General features: G+C 48.0%; 1 protein-coding gene across 1 annotated transcript in view; it reads left to right on the top strand.

Annotated features, from left to right (window-relative positions):
• wnk4a (WNK lysine deficient protein kinase 4a) overlaps positions 1-15,341 on the top strand; it is a 94,075-nt gene that overhangs the window by 56,432 nt on the left and 22,302 nt on the right. Inside the window, exons 7-10 of the mRNA XM_072487293.1 lie at positions 57-408; positions 2,069-2,184; positions 10,823-10,893; positions 13,511-13,652. Of these exons, the coding sequence (XP_072343394.1) occupies positions 57-408; positions 2,069-2,184; positions 10,823-10,893; positions 13,511-13,652 (681 nt within the window). The remainder of the gene's footprint in view (positions 1-56; positions 409-2,068; positions 2,185-10,822; positions 10,894-13,510; positions 13,653-15,341) is intronic.

Here is a 15,341-nt window from a genome sequence, read left to right as displayed (position 1 = left end):
TGCCGCAGAATGTTGTCCTGCCACCTTTTTGAGTGTGTGCTCTATCTCTTTGTTAGGTAACCTTGGGTTTTGTGTGCGAGGCCGATTACAAGTTGGTTGCAAAGACTATCCGAGATCGTGTGACTGAGGTCAAGAGAAAACGTGAAAGAAAGCAACGCATGCAAGACGAACTGAAGAAGAAAGAGCAGGAGAAAAAGAAAAAGATTTATGAGCTCTTGGAAGAGCTAAAAGTGCCTCAAGACACAACAGAAAGTGCAGCCGGAACTACGCAAATCTCCCAGTCTCCAGCCACCGTAGGTCCTACTGAGATCTTGCTGAATCCTCCATTTCCACCTGAGCCCGAGGAGCCGGAGGCTGACCAACATCAGACTTTTCGTTACAGACATACTAACTATTCTTCGGCGACATGTAAGACTAAATTGAAATAAGTAAATAAGTTTCAAATCCAGATTTTGTTCTCCTGAATATATAGGATAGCTGGAATCACCTTATTATTATTATTTTGTGGCTAAATCCTAGACAAGTCAGACTATTTAGTCCTAAAATTCTGAACGGACTAATCTGTGATATACGGGAGGTGAAATTAACCATGGACAGGGACGCCAAACAACCAGTGTAATGTTGTATGATCTGTCCCATGTTTGATGCCAGTGATATAACTCTGGTCCAATGTTATTCTATATCTAAATAATACTTAGAGTCTCAAAGTGGGTGCTTTCGGCTTCTCTCAAAATCTGAGTTTATTGTGAAGCACAAACTGCGTAGCATTTCGTTTCATTTTATTGACCGTCAGCCCTCATTTCCATGTGTCTTCCAGTCAGGTTTCCTAATACAGGAATAATGCAAGGCTACTTTATTTTCCAATTTTTCACCGCCTGCGAGGGGAAATGACATGTCCGGTCCCGTGTCCTTCCTGAAGGAATAAGGAGCTTGCAGTGCAAAGAATTTCTCGTTGCAGATTGAAATATTTTCCAAAGCTGGTTTCAAACCACAGATATATGCATATGTTTGCTGATTAATTGCATGAATATATTTGCCAGGAGTACTTCAAACAAAAGTATTATTAAAGTGGCACAAAAAGATCAAATATAGCGCTTGCTTGTATATATTTTCCTCCTCCAACATTAGAGGAATACATCTAGGCCAGGCTTTTCTGGCACTCCCCTCCCTCCCCCCCCACCCCATGTTGGAGGTGGGTTGCCATTGGCTGGTGGATTCTCCCCGGCAGCGCAACCGGCGAGCAACGCAACTGGCCATTGATTTGGATCCTGGCGAATGGTGAGCCGCCTCTGCCGCCCGAAAATCCTGGCCCTAGTATATTTCCATAAGGCCAAGTAATAGCAGAATATCTGTGCTCCAATATACTATAAAATAAATAATCTTTATTGTCGCAAGTAGGTTAACATTAACACTGCAATGAAGTTACTGTGAAAAGCACCTAGTCATCACGTTCCGGCACCTGTTCCAATACACAGAGGGAGAATTCAGAATTCTCAGCTGGTACGGGAATTGAACCCATGGTGCTGGCCTTGTTCTGCATCACAAACCAGGTGTCTAGCCCACTGAGCTAAACCAGCCCCTATCCCAAATGGATACTATTGCCAGTTCATTTCCCACATGGGAGTTGCTGAAATTAGCCAAGCCACCCAAGTAATAGATCACAGAAATCAAATTAATAGCGATTTCTGGTCGTTCTATATCAAATCAGGTGGCATTGTCAAGGTGGCATTGGAACTATTATCTTGCATCCCCTCACCACTTTTAGTCCATGGCAAACCTATTTTCCAAAGAATTGAAGCCTGTAGATTTATGGATTTTCACTCGTTTGACGCACTAAATTGTTGTACCATTACAACATAAATGGTAACTTTTTCAGTTCCGCTGATTTGGATTTTGGGGCTGGTAATATTTTAATACGTGTGTCAGTGGAATTCAGCTAGGTGCTGGATGTTTTATCAGATGGTTTATTGTATTCTTAGTTAAAATGTAACACAGGAAGAATAAAATTGATGTGGTCAAGGCCGTTTTGAAGCCAATTACTTTCATTGTTTTCTCTGTTTCTGATTAGCTGATTGTGAGACTGATGGTTATCTGAGCTCTTCTGGGTTCTTGGATTCCAATGACAATTTACACATGGCTGGCCAGTTAACACCTAAATCTGCAGTTGGACTCCAGTTTCCAGCAGTAAGTGCCTGCCATGCAGTTTTAAACTTGAACTTTTTTCGGACAAAGCCATGTTTAATGAAAGTAATCCAGTTCTCACTGCTAATTACAATTCGTAGTACTAATTTAAGGCCATTTTTTGTTGGTGGCATCTTCTATCGGTTTGCGCAGTTGCATTTTGGTGAATTTCTGTGCATTGAAAGGATAGTTCTCAAGTCCCAGGCAGCTAGGACAATATGGGATGTTGGCAAGTCATCCCCAAACCAATCGTTTCCAACAAATTTGCATGGGGCTGAGTTATGTGTTTCATTTTCTCCTCTTAATTTACATTTATGAATAGCTGTGCCTATTACATTTTACCATTTGGTTTCTTTCTAGAAAAAAAATGCTTACAAGGTTATATATTGAAAGCAAAGAAACTGTACATAGAAGATTTGGAGTTGGGGACCAAGGGCAATGTGTCCAAGTTTGCAGACGACACTAAGATGAGTGGTAAAGCAAAAAGTGCAGAGGATACTGGAAGTCTGCAGAGGGATTTGGATAGGCTGAGTGAATGGGCTAGGGTCTGGCAGATGGAATACAATGTTGACAAATGTGAGGTTATCCATTTTGGTAGGAATAACTGCAAAAGGGATTATTATTTAAATGATAAAATATTAAAACATGCTGCTGTGCAGAGAGACCTGGGTGTGCTAGTGCATGAGTCGCAAAAAGTTGGTTTACAGGTGCAACAGGTGATTAAGAAGGCAAATGGAATTTTGTCTTTCATTGCTAGAGGGATGGAGTTTAAGACTAGGGAGGTTATGCTGCAATTGTATAAGGTGTTAGTGAGGCCACACCTGGAGTATTGTGTTCAGTTTTCGTCTCCTTACTTGAGAAAGGACGTACTGGCACTGGAGGGTGTGCAGAGGAGATTCACTAGGTTAATCCCAGAGCTGAAGGGGTTGGATTACGAGGAGAGGTTGGGTAGACTGGGACTGTACGCGTTGGAATTTAGAAGGATGCGGGGGATCTTATAGAAACATATAAAGATACGAAGGGAATAGATAGGATAGATGCGGGCAGGTTGTTTCCACTGGTGGGTGGAAAGCAGAACTAGGGGGTGTACCCTCAAAATAAGGGGAAGTAGATTTAGGACTGAGTTTAGGAGGAATTTCTTCACCCAAAGGGTTGTGAATCTATGGAATTCCTTGCCCAGCGAAGCAGTAGAGGCTCCTTCATTAAATGTTTTTAAGATAAAGATAGATAGTTTTTTGAAGAATAAAGGGATTAAGGGTTATGGTGTTTGGGCCGGAAAGTGGAGCTGAGTCCACAAAAGATCAGCCATGATCTCATTGAATGGTGGAGCAGGCTCGAGGGGCCAGATGGCCTACTCCTGCTCCTAGTTCTTATGTTCTTATGTTAGATTGACTCATCAGTTTGCCTTCATGTGGAAACATCATTTCGAAAAGGGTAACTACATGCTTTTCATTAAAATCACAAGGAACAACTCTTTTTTTAATTGGAAAACTGAGCTAAAAAAAAGAGTGGTTCGTTTCAAAGATTTCAAAAGTCAGAGGATTGTTGGACGAAGGAATACTTTTGGAATTGAGGGGATTTTAGTTTTCGTGCCCCCGGAAACAATAATTTTGAGTAAGACTACATAGAAGCCTTGATTGATTTGAGGACATTATTACAAAGAAGAAACAGTATGGAAAAGGAGACCGAACCCAAGGGAACATTTATTCATGGAAAAAGAATTTGAAAGAAAATGGAAGAGCCATGACATTATGTTGGTGGGAGGACAGGAGTAATCTGCTTGGAAATGTACAGTGCCAGATCATGTTGAGGGCTTTGAAAATGTTTGAGGCAATAATGTAGATCATTCAGAACAGTGTTCAAGGGCAGAGTTCTCAAGCTATTACATACATCAATAGTTTTGCCAAAAAAACATGCTGCCTTTCATTGTTTCGGCTCGGACTTCTGAAATAATGGGAAATTTGAAAGTAAAGGACATGTTTCATAACTTTGAAAAGTACTGATTTAACAGCGTGTACTCTGAAGTAACACGTATTTGAATATTTTACATGATACTTAATATAGGAGAATAATGTTGGAAGTAGGTAGGTCTCCACACACGGGGGTTAATTTTAATCTTTATGTCGTAAAGAAGACATGAGGTGTTTGAAGATGGATATGCCCCAGGGCAAAGATCTGGGGAGCTGGATTATAATGTGGGAAATTGCCAATTTGTCCATTTTGGCAGGAAGAATAGAAAGCAGAGTATTTAAGTGGAGAACGACTACAGAACGCCGAGGTGCAGTGGGATCCAGGTGTTCCCGTGCAGGAGTCGCAAAACATTAGTATGCAGGTGCAGCATGTAATCACGAAGGCAAATGGAATGCTATCCTTTATTATGACAGGAATTGAACCTAAAAATAAGAATGTTATGCTTCAGTTTTATAGGGCATTGGTGAGACTGCGTCTCAAACACTGTGTAGTTTTGGTCTCCTTTATTCAAGGATGTAAATGCATTGGAGGTGGTTCAGAGGAGGTTTACTCGATTGATACCTGGAATGACTGGGTTGTCTCATGAGGAAAGATTGGACAGACTGGTCTTGTTTCCACTGGAGTTTAGAAGGGTGAGGGATGAACTAACTGAAATATATAAGATCCTGAATAGTCTTAACAAAGTGATTGTGGAAAAGATGTTTCCTTTTGTGGGTGAGTCCAGAACGAGGGGCACAATTTAAAAATTAGGGGTTGCCGGTGTAGGAGACATGAGATTTCTTTTACAATCAGAGGGATATGCAACATTGGAACTCACTGCCTCAGATAGTGATGGAAGCTGGATCACTGAATATTTTTTTTTAAATATTCAAATTTTCAACAGATTTTCCACAGAAAAAAGAAACAAGAACATAAGAACACCACCCACAAGAATTATACATAGAATTTCCCCAAACTACAATAACCCCCCCGTATAACAATAAAAACACAAATAGGGAAAACCCCCACCCTAACCCAAACGCCACCCCAGAAGAACCCCCCCCCCCCGGTTTGCTGCTGCTGCTGAGAAAATCTAGGAACGGTTGCCACCGCCTGGAGAACCCTTGCCCAGACCCTCGCAAGGCAAACTTTATCCTCTCCAACTTAATGAACCCTGCCATGTCATTAATCCAGGCTTCCACGCGAGGGGGCTTCGCATCCTTCCACAGTAACAAAATTCTCCGCCGGGCAACCAGGGACTCAAAGGCCAGAATACCGGCCTCTTTCACCTCCTGCACTCCCGGCTCGTCCGATACCCCAAATAATGCCAATCCCCAGCTCGGCTTGACCCGGGCGTTCACCACCTTGGACATAGTCCTCGCAAAACCCCTCCAAAACCCATCCAGCGCCGGGCACGTCCAGAACATATGGACGTGATTTGCCGGGCTCCCTGAGCACCTCACACATCTGTCCTCCACCCCAAAGAACCTACTCAACCTCGCTCCTGTCATATGCGCTCTGTGAACAACTTTAAACTGTATCAGGCTGAGCCTGGCGCAAGAGGAGGAAGAATTAACCCGACTCAGGGCATCGGCCCACAGACCCTCATCTATCTCCTCCCCGAGCTCCTCCTCCCATTTGCCCTTTAGCTCCTCCACCGAGGTCTCCTCCTCTTCTTGCAGCTCCTGGTAAATCGCCGAGACCTTGCCTTCTCCAACCCATACCCCCGAGATCACCCTGTCCTGAATCCCACGTGCCGGAAGCAGCGGGAATTCCCTCACCTGCCATTTCACAAACGCCCTCACCTGCATTTACCTAAAAGCGTTTCCTGGGGGTAGCCCAAATTTCTCCTCCAGCGCCCCTAGGCTCGCAAACGTCCCATCAATGAAGAGGTCCCCCATTCTTTTAATGCCTGCCCGATGCCAGCTCAGAAACCCCCCATCCATCCTTCCCGGGACAAACTGATGGTTCTCTCGAATCGGGGACCAAACCGAGGCCCCCACCTCACCCCTATGATGCCTCCACTGTCCCCAAATCTTCAGAGTCGCCGCTACCACCGGACGCATGCTGTACCTTGTCGGCGGGAGCGGCATTGGTGCCGTCACCAGCGCCCTCAGACTTGTGCCCACACAGGACGCCATCTCTAGCCTCTTCCACGCCGCCCCCTCCCCTTCCATTGCCCACTTACGGATCATTGCCACATTGGCTGCCCAGCAGTAGCCACATAGATTCGGCAACGTCAGCCCTCCTCTGTCCATGCTACGCTCCAGGAAAACCCTTTATACCCTCGGGATCTTATTCGCCCACACGAATCCCATGATGCTTCTGCTTACCCGTTTAAAAAAGGCCTTAGGGATCAGAATGGGAAGGCACTGAAATACAAAGAGAAACCTCGGAAGGACCGTCATTTTAACCGACTGCACCCTACCCGCCAGTGAGAGTGGCAACATATCCCATCTTTTAAAATCCTCCTCCATCTGCTCCACCAACCACGTCATCTTGAGCTTGTGCAGGGCCCCCCCCCAACTCCTAGCTACATGGATCCCCAGGTACTGAAAGTTCCTTTACCGCCCTCTTCAGTGGAAGCTTGTCTATCCCCCTTCCCTGGACTTCTGGGTGTATCACAAAGAGCTCACTCTTCCCCACGTTCTGTTTATACCCCGAAAAGTCCCCAAACTCCCTAAGGATCCGCATGACGTCCGCCATCCCCTCCACTGGGTCCGCAACATACAATAACAGGTCATCAGCATACAGCGACACCCGGTGTTCCTCTCCCCCCGCCCCCACTGAACCGAACCAATCCCCTCCAGTTCCTGAACTCCCTCAATGCCATGGCCAGCGGCTCAATTGCCAGTGCAAACAACAAGGGGGACAGGGGACACCTTTGCCTCGTCCCCCGGTACAGCCGAAAGTATTCCGACCTCCGCTGGTTCGTAGCCACACTCGCCACCGGGTCTTTATATAGTAGCCTAACCCAACTGATGAACCCCTCCCCAAACCCAAACCTCCGCAGCACCTCCCAAAGATACTCCCACTCCACCCTATCGAAGGCCTTCTCCGCGTCCATAGCCGCCATTACCTCCGCTTCCCCCTCCACCGAAGGCATCATAATTACATTAAGGAGCCTCCGCACATTGGTGTTCAGCTGCCTACCCTTCACAAATCCCGTCTGGTCCTCATGAATCACCCCCGGGACACAGTCCTCAATTCTCGTGGCCAGAACCTTCGCCAGCAACTTTGCGTCAACATTGAGGAGTGAGATCGGCCTGTTCATCCACACTGTAATGGGTCTTTGTCCCGCTTCAAGATCAAAGAGATCAGCGCCCTGGACATTGTCGGGGGCAAGGTCCATCCCCCCCCGTCCGTCCCCCCCCCGCCCTCGCCTCCTTGAATGTCCTCACTAGCAGCGGGCCCAGCAAGTCCACGTACTTCCTATAAAATTCTACCGGGAACCAATCCGGCCCCGGGGCCTTCCCTGCCTGCATGCTCCCTAGTCCCTTAACCAGCTCCTCCAGCCCAATCAGTGCCCCCAAACCAGCCACTTGCTCCTCTCCACCCTCGGGAACCTCAGCCGATCTAGAAATTGGCGCATCCCCCCCGTCCCCCATCGGGGGCTCAGACCTATACAGCTCCTCACAGAAGTCCCTGATTAACTTGTTTATTCCCACCGCTCTCCGCACCGTGTTCCCCCCTTTATCCCTAACTCCACCAATCTCCCTCGCTGCCTCCCTCTTCTGAAGCTGATGAGCCAGCATCCGACTCGCCTTCGCCCCGTACTCATACGCCGCCCCGTGCGCTTTTCTCCATTGCGCCTCTGCTTTCCCAGTAGTCATCAAGTCGAATTCCGTCTGGAGGTTCCGTCGCTCCCAAAGTAGTCCCTCCTCGGGGGGGCCTCTGCATAGCTCCTGTCCACCCTTAATATATCCCCCACCAGTCTCTCCCTCTCTCTCCTCTCTCTCTTCTCCCTATGGGCCCTAATGGAGATTAGCTCTCCCCTGACCACCGCCTGCAACGCCTCCCAGACTACCCCCACCTGCACCTCCCCATTGTCATTGACCTCTAAGTATCTTTTGATACACTCCCAAATCTGCCCGCACACCCCTTCATCCGCCAACAGTCCCACATCGAGGCGCCACAGCGGGCGCTGGTCCCTCTTCTCCCCCAGGTCCAGCTCCACCCAATGCGGGGCATATACGTTCACTAATACCACCCGCACCCCCTGCAGCTTACCGCTCACCATCACGTACCGACCTCCATTATCTGCCACAATGTTCAGCGCCTCAAATGACACCCGCTTCCCCACCAGAATCGCCACCCCTCTATTCTTCTCGTCCAACCCCGAGTGAAAGACCTGCCCTACCCACCCCTTTCTCAGCCTAACCTGATCTGCCACCTTCAAATGCGTCTCCTGGAGCATCACCACATCTGCCTTCAGTCCCTTTAAGTGCGCGAATACCCGGGTCCTCTTGACCGGCCCGTTCAGGCCCCTCACATTCCAAGTTATCAGCCGGATCAGGGGGCTTCCCGCCACCCCCCCCCCCCCCCCTGTCGACTAGCCATCTCCCTTTTTAGGCCAGCCACGTGCTCACACCTCCCGCATTACTCCGTTCCCCCAGACGGTGGACCCCCGCCCCGACTCCCTCTCCCAGCTCCAGCTCCTCTTTGGCCAATGCAGCAGCAACCCAGTTCCCCCCCCCACCCCCAGCTAGATCCTCCTCTAGCCGTTTGCTCCCCCCATGGCACTCCCGTAAGTCAGCTGACTCCTGCTGACCCCGGCCTCTCCAGCCACTCCATCGACCCCCCCAGCGTGAGAATCCCTCCACCTCCCCCTGGCATTCAGTGTGTGCTCCTCTCCAGTACCGCCCTTCCCCCTCCGGCCCCGCCCCCTTCCTTCCCTAGCGCGGGAAAACGCCCGCGCTTTCCATCCAAGTTGGCCCCACCCCCTCTGGGACAGCTCCCTTTTTGCAGCCTTGTCTCAACTCCCATCCCCGGGCCTCCAACCCCCCCCCACCTTCCAACACCGACGCCCACATCACACAGCCCCCACATCGAACCATTTCGCCCAACCCCACCCAGCACCAAAGAAAACAGAACAGAACGCCCCCAAAACACAGTAACCCCCTAGGCACCCCCTCCCATCAAACCCTCAGTTCGAGTCCAACCTTTCAGTTTGGATAAATGTCCACGCCTCCTCCGGTGTCTCAAAGTAGTGGTGCCGATCCTGAAATGTGACCCACAATCGCGCTGGCTGCAGTATCCCGAACTTCACCCCCTTCCAATGTAGAACCGCCTTAGCCCGGTTGAAGCCGGCCCTCTTCTTGGCCACCTCCACGCTCCAGTCCTGGTATGTTTGGATCTCTGTGTTTTCCCACCTGCTGCTCCGTTCTTTTTGGCCCATCTCAGGACACAGTCCCTGTCCACAAAGCGGTGGAACTGCACCATTACCGCCTTTGGCGGCTCGTTGGCCTTGGGCCTCCTCGCCAGGACTCGATGAGCCCCGTCCAGCTCCAGGGGCCTCGGAAAAGCTCCCGCGCACATCAGCGCGTCGAGCATCGTGACCACATATGCCCCGGCATCAGACCCCTCCACTCCCTCCGGGAGACCCAGAATTCGGAGATTCATCCTCCTCGCCCGATTCGCCATGTCCTCAAATTTTTCTTGCCACTTCTTGTGCAGCGCCTCGTGCGCCTCCACCTTCACTGCCAGGTCCAGAATCTCATCCTCGTTCTCCAAGGCTTTTTGCCGCACCTCCCAGATCCGCCGACTCTTGGGCCTCCTGGGACTCCACCAGCTTGTCGATCGACGCCTTCATCGGCTCTAGCAGTTCTGCCTTCAGCTCCACAAAGCAGCGTTTGAGGAACTCCTGCTGCTCCTGCGACCACTGCGCCCACGCTGCTTGGTCTCCACCCACCGCCATCTTGCTTCTCCTCCCTCGCACTTTTCACTGCACTAAAATCACTTTCTTGACCGCTCCACTCCTGGTCCAATCCATACAGTGCCGGGAGAACCGTACTGTCACCTTCCCACGCTTGGAACCGTTGAACAATTGCTGTTGGGGTGCCTTAAAAGAGCCCAAAAGTCTGTTTCTGGCGGGTGCTGCCAAACGTGCGACTTAGCTCAGCATAGCCGCACCCGGAAGTCATCACTGAATATTTTTAAGGCAGAGGTAGATAGATCCCTATTAGGCAAGAGAATCAAAGGTTATCAGGCGTAGAAGGAAAAGTAGTCCTAATGGCTGAATGGCCTCCTTCTGCATTAAAAGGATTCTGAGAATGCTAACAGATCAGCCATGGTCTTGTTGAATGGCATAGCAGGCTCAACGGGCCGAACGCCAACTTCTCCTATTTTGTATGTTTAACCACCCAGGCACTAATCTGATGGAATGAAGCAGATCTGTTCATCCACAGATGAATGTCGGGCCAGTTCTACAACAGGCAAGTGATCCTGTCCCCTTTCTCCAGATTACTGCTCCATCCTTTCACTTCTGGTCACTGAAGACCATAAGACATAGGAGCAGAATTAGGCCACTCGGCCCATTGAGTCTGCTCCGCCATTCAATCATGGCTGATATTTTCTCATCTCCATTCTCCTGCCTTCTCCCCATAACCCCTGATCCCCTTAAATGTATGTTTAGTAGGGCTTTTCACTACATTTTGAATAATTTGTATTCCCTTTGCTTCTTTCTTTGCAGAATATCGCTGTGACCATTCCGTCAAAACATCATTTGTCACTTCACAGTGGGCTCAATTCACCAGTTGACAGGTAAATAAAAATGACACAAGATCCCATAGTTCTTTAAAATCTTTAATCCATTTGTACTTCCACGTTTAAAGATTTGTATATCAGAATCTCTAACTCACATATGTCTAATCAAATAGGATTAAAAAAAACAAAGAGTGACTTATGAGTACACTATGATTTTTTTTTCTTGTGTTCATTCTCTGATTGGACATTTAAGTTTGCCAATCATTAGTGCGTGACTTTCACCAATTCTTATCTGGACAACATCATGCAGTTGTTCAAAGGTGTAGAGATATCCATAATAGAAAGGGTTGATATCGGATCTTTTTTATGGTGTCACGAGAAAATGGTTGCACCACTATAATTTTGAACTTGCAGCAATTATAATAAAAAATAATTTGTCAAGAAATGGTGTAAAAGTGAAAATGGGACCAATTTTTGCATTAGAGAAAAACCTTCTGTCCTTTGAAGGATTAAATAATTAGAGCAAAAGAATTAAAGATCTACAGCCACAGGACTTCAAGAACAGTATTTGAAGAGTAAATATCATGAGTCACTGAAAACCATAATATGCATTTTACAATTTGGTTATAAAGATATTATTTTATAGTTCCTTTATCTTTTCAGAGTACCACTACCATGAATGCAATATAAACCCATTTTTTAAACCACTCCCTCCCCTAGTTTAACATAAGAACGAGGAGCAGGAGTAGGCCACCTGGCTCCTCGAACCTCCTCCGCCATTCAATGAGATCATGGCTGATCTTTTGTGGATTCAGCTCCACTTTCCCGCCCGAACACCATAACCCATTATTCCTTTATTCTTCACATAACCCTTTATTCCTTTATTCTTCAAAAATCTATCTATCTTTATCTTGAAAACATTTAATAAAGGAGCCTCAACTGCTTCACTGTGCAGGGAATTTCATAGATTCACAACCCTTTGGGTGAAGAAGCTCCTCCTAAGCTCATTACTAATAGGCTTCGTAGTTTTGTTGTCTTACACAAGCTCGCATTTGAGGAAATTTGTCCAATCAATCAATGGCAGCTATCCTCCAGGAAGATGATATTCTGAGATTGGAGTCCACAGCCCATAACTGTTGGGTTAAATGCAACTCTTTAAACGAGAGCCCAGTTATTTGAATTGCTTGAAAGTTATTAATGTTAGAAAAAACAAATGTCGCTGTTTTGTGGTACATGAAGAAACTGCGTAAGCGTAAACGCTAACCATGTTATTTTCTTATCCTTTAAAAGTAATGTTGAATTATCCTCTGTTGTACATTCCAAAACTTTGCCATGTAATGAGATTTTCTCACAACTAGTTACACCATCCCATGGAATGCACCCCATGCCGCCAGGAAACCCACATGGGGGGGGGGGGGGTTGCCGCCACCAGCAGGACCGGAAGATCCCACCAGGATCAAAAGCAGAAGGCCTTGCCCAAAGTTTTGGAAATACCCAGGAGGTCAAGCAGTTCCATGGAGAGAGAATCTGAGTTAACGAATGCGATTCAACAAAGTCCCATAGCGAGCGTGTTTAGCCGCGTGTTCACAGCGCTGAGAAAGACATGACTATAAAACGTGACTCACATTAAATAAGGGGTCTCAGCGGGGACCGTGCGGCCAAGGCCGCACATAGCCCCATTATCTACACCGATGAGCTCTGCTCGCCGGAACGCTTCAGTGTAGTAAGAGAGCAGGACGCCATTTTTAAATGGCTTCCCAAACTCCAAGGCCCCCAATGTGACCCCCGACCCTCCAACCCCACCCAAAGGTTCAACACACAATGGGAGGGTCCCCGGCCACAGATCACCCCAGCCCGATCACCACACACAAAATGCCAGCATGGCACCTTGGCAGTGCCAGGCTAGCACCCAGGTGGCACTACCCTGTTCCAAGGGTATGTACCTGGGGGCCTCGGGTCCTCTGGGAGTCCCCCACAAGTGCCCTTCCGTCTGGTCCCTGTTTATGGGGATCAGGGCTGAATGGTCCTCTCCCGAGGTCTCTTGAGACAAAAAGAATAGATCCCAACACCTCGGGTAACTCAGAAATTTGCACATTATAGTGAGACTAGCCATCCTGCTCAGGAATGCAGATTACCTAAAGTGCTCCGCCCACAATGGAATAGGTTTACATTGCAACGTCTTGTGAATCATGTTAGATCTCGTGAGGTGTTGCGAGCTGGGTAGATCCCGGGAGTGGTGTCTCTCAGCTTCTATCAACCACCCTTTTCAGGCGCACCGTGGCCGTTGGATCGCGCCCAACATTTTGAGTCCAATATGGCTCTCATTTGGCACTTAGCAGTTCTGGCAACATCTGTGGAGAGAGAAGTTCCAAACAAGAGTCACATTGGACTTGAAACATTAACTCTGTTTCTCTCTGCACTGATGCTGCCAGACCTGCTGAGTTTTTCCAGCACATTTTGGGTTGGACTCACCAGTGGCGGGAACTTCCGTGGATTTCCTGACGGCGTCGGTGTGCCCAAAATGGGGAACCACATTGGCCGGCTGGCAGGCCGGAGGATCCCGCTGCCGGCGGGTACGCACTGCACCAGGAAACGGGTGCGGCGGGACGGAGAATCCCACCCACTGTATCCAATAATTTTAGCCTAACTCACTGTTCTGGTTGGTTTTATACAGCTACGCTTCCGATGTTGCTTCTGGAATGAGTGATGGGTATGAAGGTCTATCTGCAGGAGAAGGATCAACAAAACCGCCAGTGAAGCGTATATCCAGCAAACTCATTCGTAGGCGTGGCAGATCCAGGCTACGCATTCTTAATGTAAGCATTCTTCAATCAAGCACTGTCCCAGCAACACACTTGCTAAGGGAATGTTTTTTTCACAACTTTTACTTTCCTGCACCTTCACTCAAAGTGCTTCTCTTCACAATGTGGTAGAGATTTATGTTTAGTCCAACATTGTAAAGGCAAGAGTTTTGCCCGCAACAGTAGATTGACATAGATCATAGAATTTACAGTGCAGAACGAGGCCATTCGGCCCATCGAGTCTGCACCGGCTCTTGGAAAGAGCACCCTACCCAAGGTCCACACCTCCACCTTATCCCCATAACCCAGTAACCCCACCCAACACTAAGGGTTATTTAGCATGGCCAATCCACCTAACCTGCACATCTTTGGACTGTGGGAGGAAACCGGAGCACCCGGAGGAAACCCATGCACACACAGAGAATGTGCAGACTCCGCACAGACAGTGACCCAAGCCGGGAATCGAACCTGGGACCCTGGAGCTGTGAAGAAATTGTGCTATCCACAATGCTACCGTGCTGCTAACATGTTGATATAAAATGCACCTGGCACTAATAGCTATACATTTATACAATGAGTATCATATTCAGCTACTGTACTTTGTAAAGCTACTGCAATGTAAACTTGAATGCAATTGACAGAAGAAGGGGTAGAAATTGGTAGACATTCGAACCTGAAGGGAGGTTTCTCCTGGCCCTGGAGTGGCAGAATGCCCATGGTGGTGAACCGGTGTGAGTTGCTCACCCCAATTATTCAAATAAGACCAATTTGCATTGTGGTATTTTAAAGGATAGGCCTGCACACCACAAAGTTGCAAACAAACAAGAGCTTTTAAAAAAAATAAATGATTGTTTTTCCAATTAAGAGGCAATTTAGCATGGGCAATTCTCCTACCCGGCACATCTTTTTGGGTTGTGGGGATGAGACCCACGCAGACATGGCAAACTCCACATGAACAGTGACCTGGGGCCGGGATCAAACCCGGTCCTCAGCGGCGTGAGGCAGTCGTACTATCCACTGTGCCGCCCAAAACAAGAGCTTTATTGGCAAGGTGTTTACTCAATAGGCTGCAAAGCGAGACTGACTGTTAGCCCGCCAAAACTGCTGATGACATTATTGATACATCAAATGATCAAACTCTGAAAGTGACCTTGTTCCAACGAGGAACAGACATGAATACACAACAGGCATCACTTCTTAGACCTCCTGTTTCGGGTATGCACTCCCTCCATGCATTTCTACCTGTATTGTTCTAAATCCCATAATAATTTCAAATCTGAAAATGGCATTGGGTCACTTATTCTCCCTATTACATTTGGTGCTTAGTCAGTGCCCACCATTTTAGGCAGGAGGCGACTTTTGATATGCAAAATAGGATTCAAAAATGTATACAGTACATTTGAATGCAACAGGGCGGCATGGTAGCACAGTGGTTAGCACTGTTGCTTCACAGCACCAGCGTCACAGGTTCGATTCCCCGCTGGGTCACTGTCTGTGTCCGGAGTCTGCACGTTCTCCCCGTGTCTGTGTGGGTTTCCTCCGGGGGCTCCGGTTTCCTCCCACAAGTCCCGAAGGATGCGCTGTTAGGTAATTTGGACATTCTGAATTCTCCCTATGTGTGCCCGAATGTGGCGACTAGGGGCTTTTCACAGTAACTTCATTGCAGTGTTAATGTAATCCTACACAGAGCATAGAACAGTACAG

This window comes from Scyliorhinus torazame, chromosome 21 (genome assembly GCF_047496885.1).
Source record: "Scyliorhinus torazame isolate Kashiwa2021f chromosome 21, sScyTor2.1, whole genome shotgun sequence".
Lineage (NCBI taxonomy): Eukaryota > Metazoa > Chordata > Chondrichthyes > Carcharhiniformes > Scyliorhinidae > Scyliorhinus > Scyliorhinus torazame.
The sequence above is the reverse complement of the archived record's forward strand: the minus strand, read 5'-3'. Positions and strand labels throughout refer to the sequence as shown.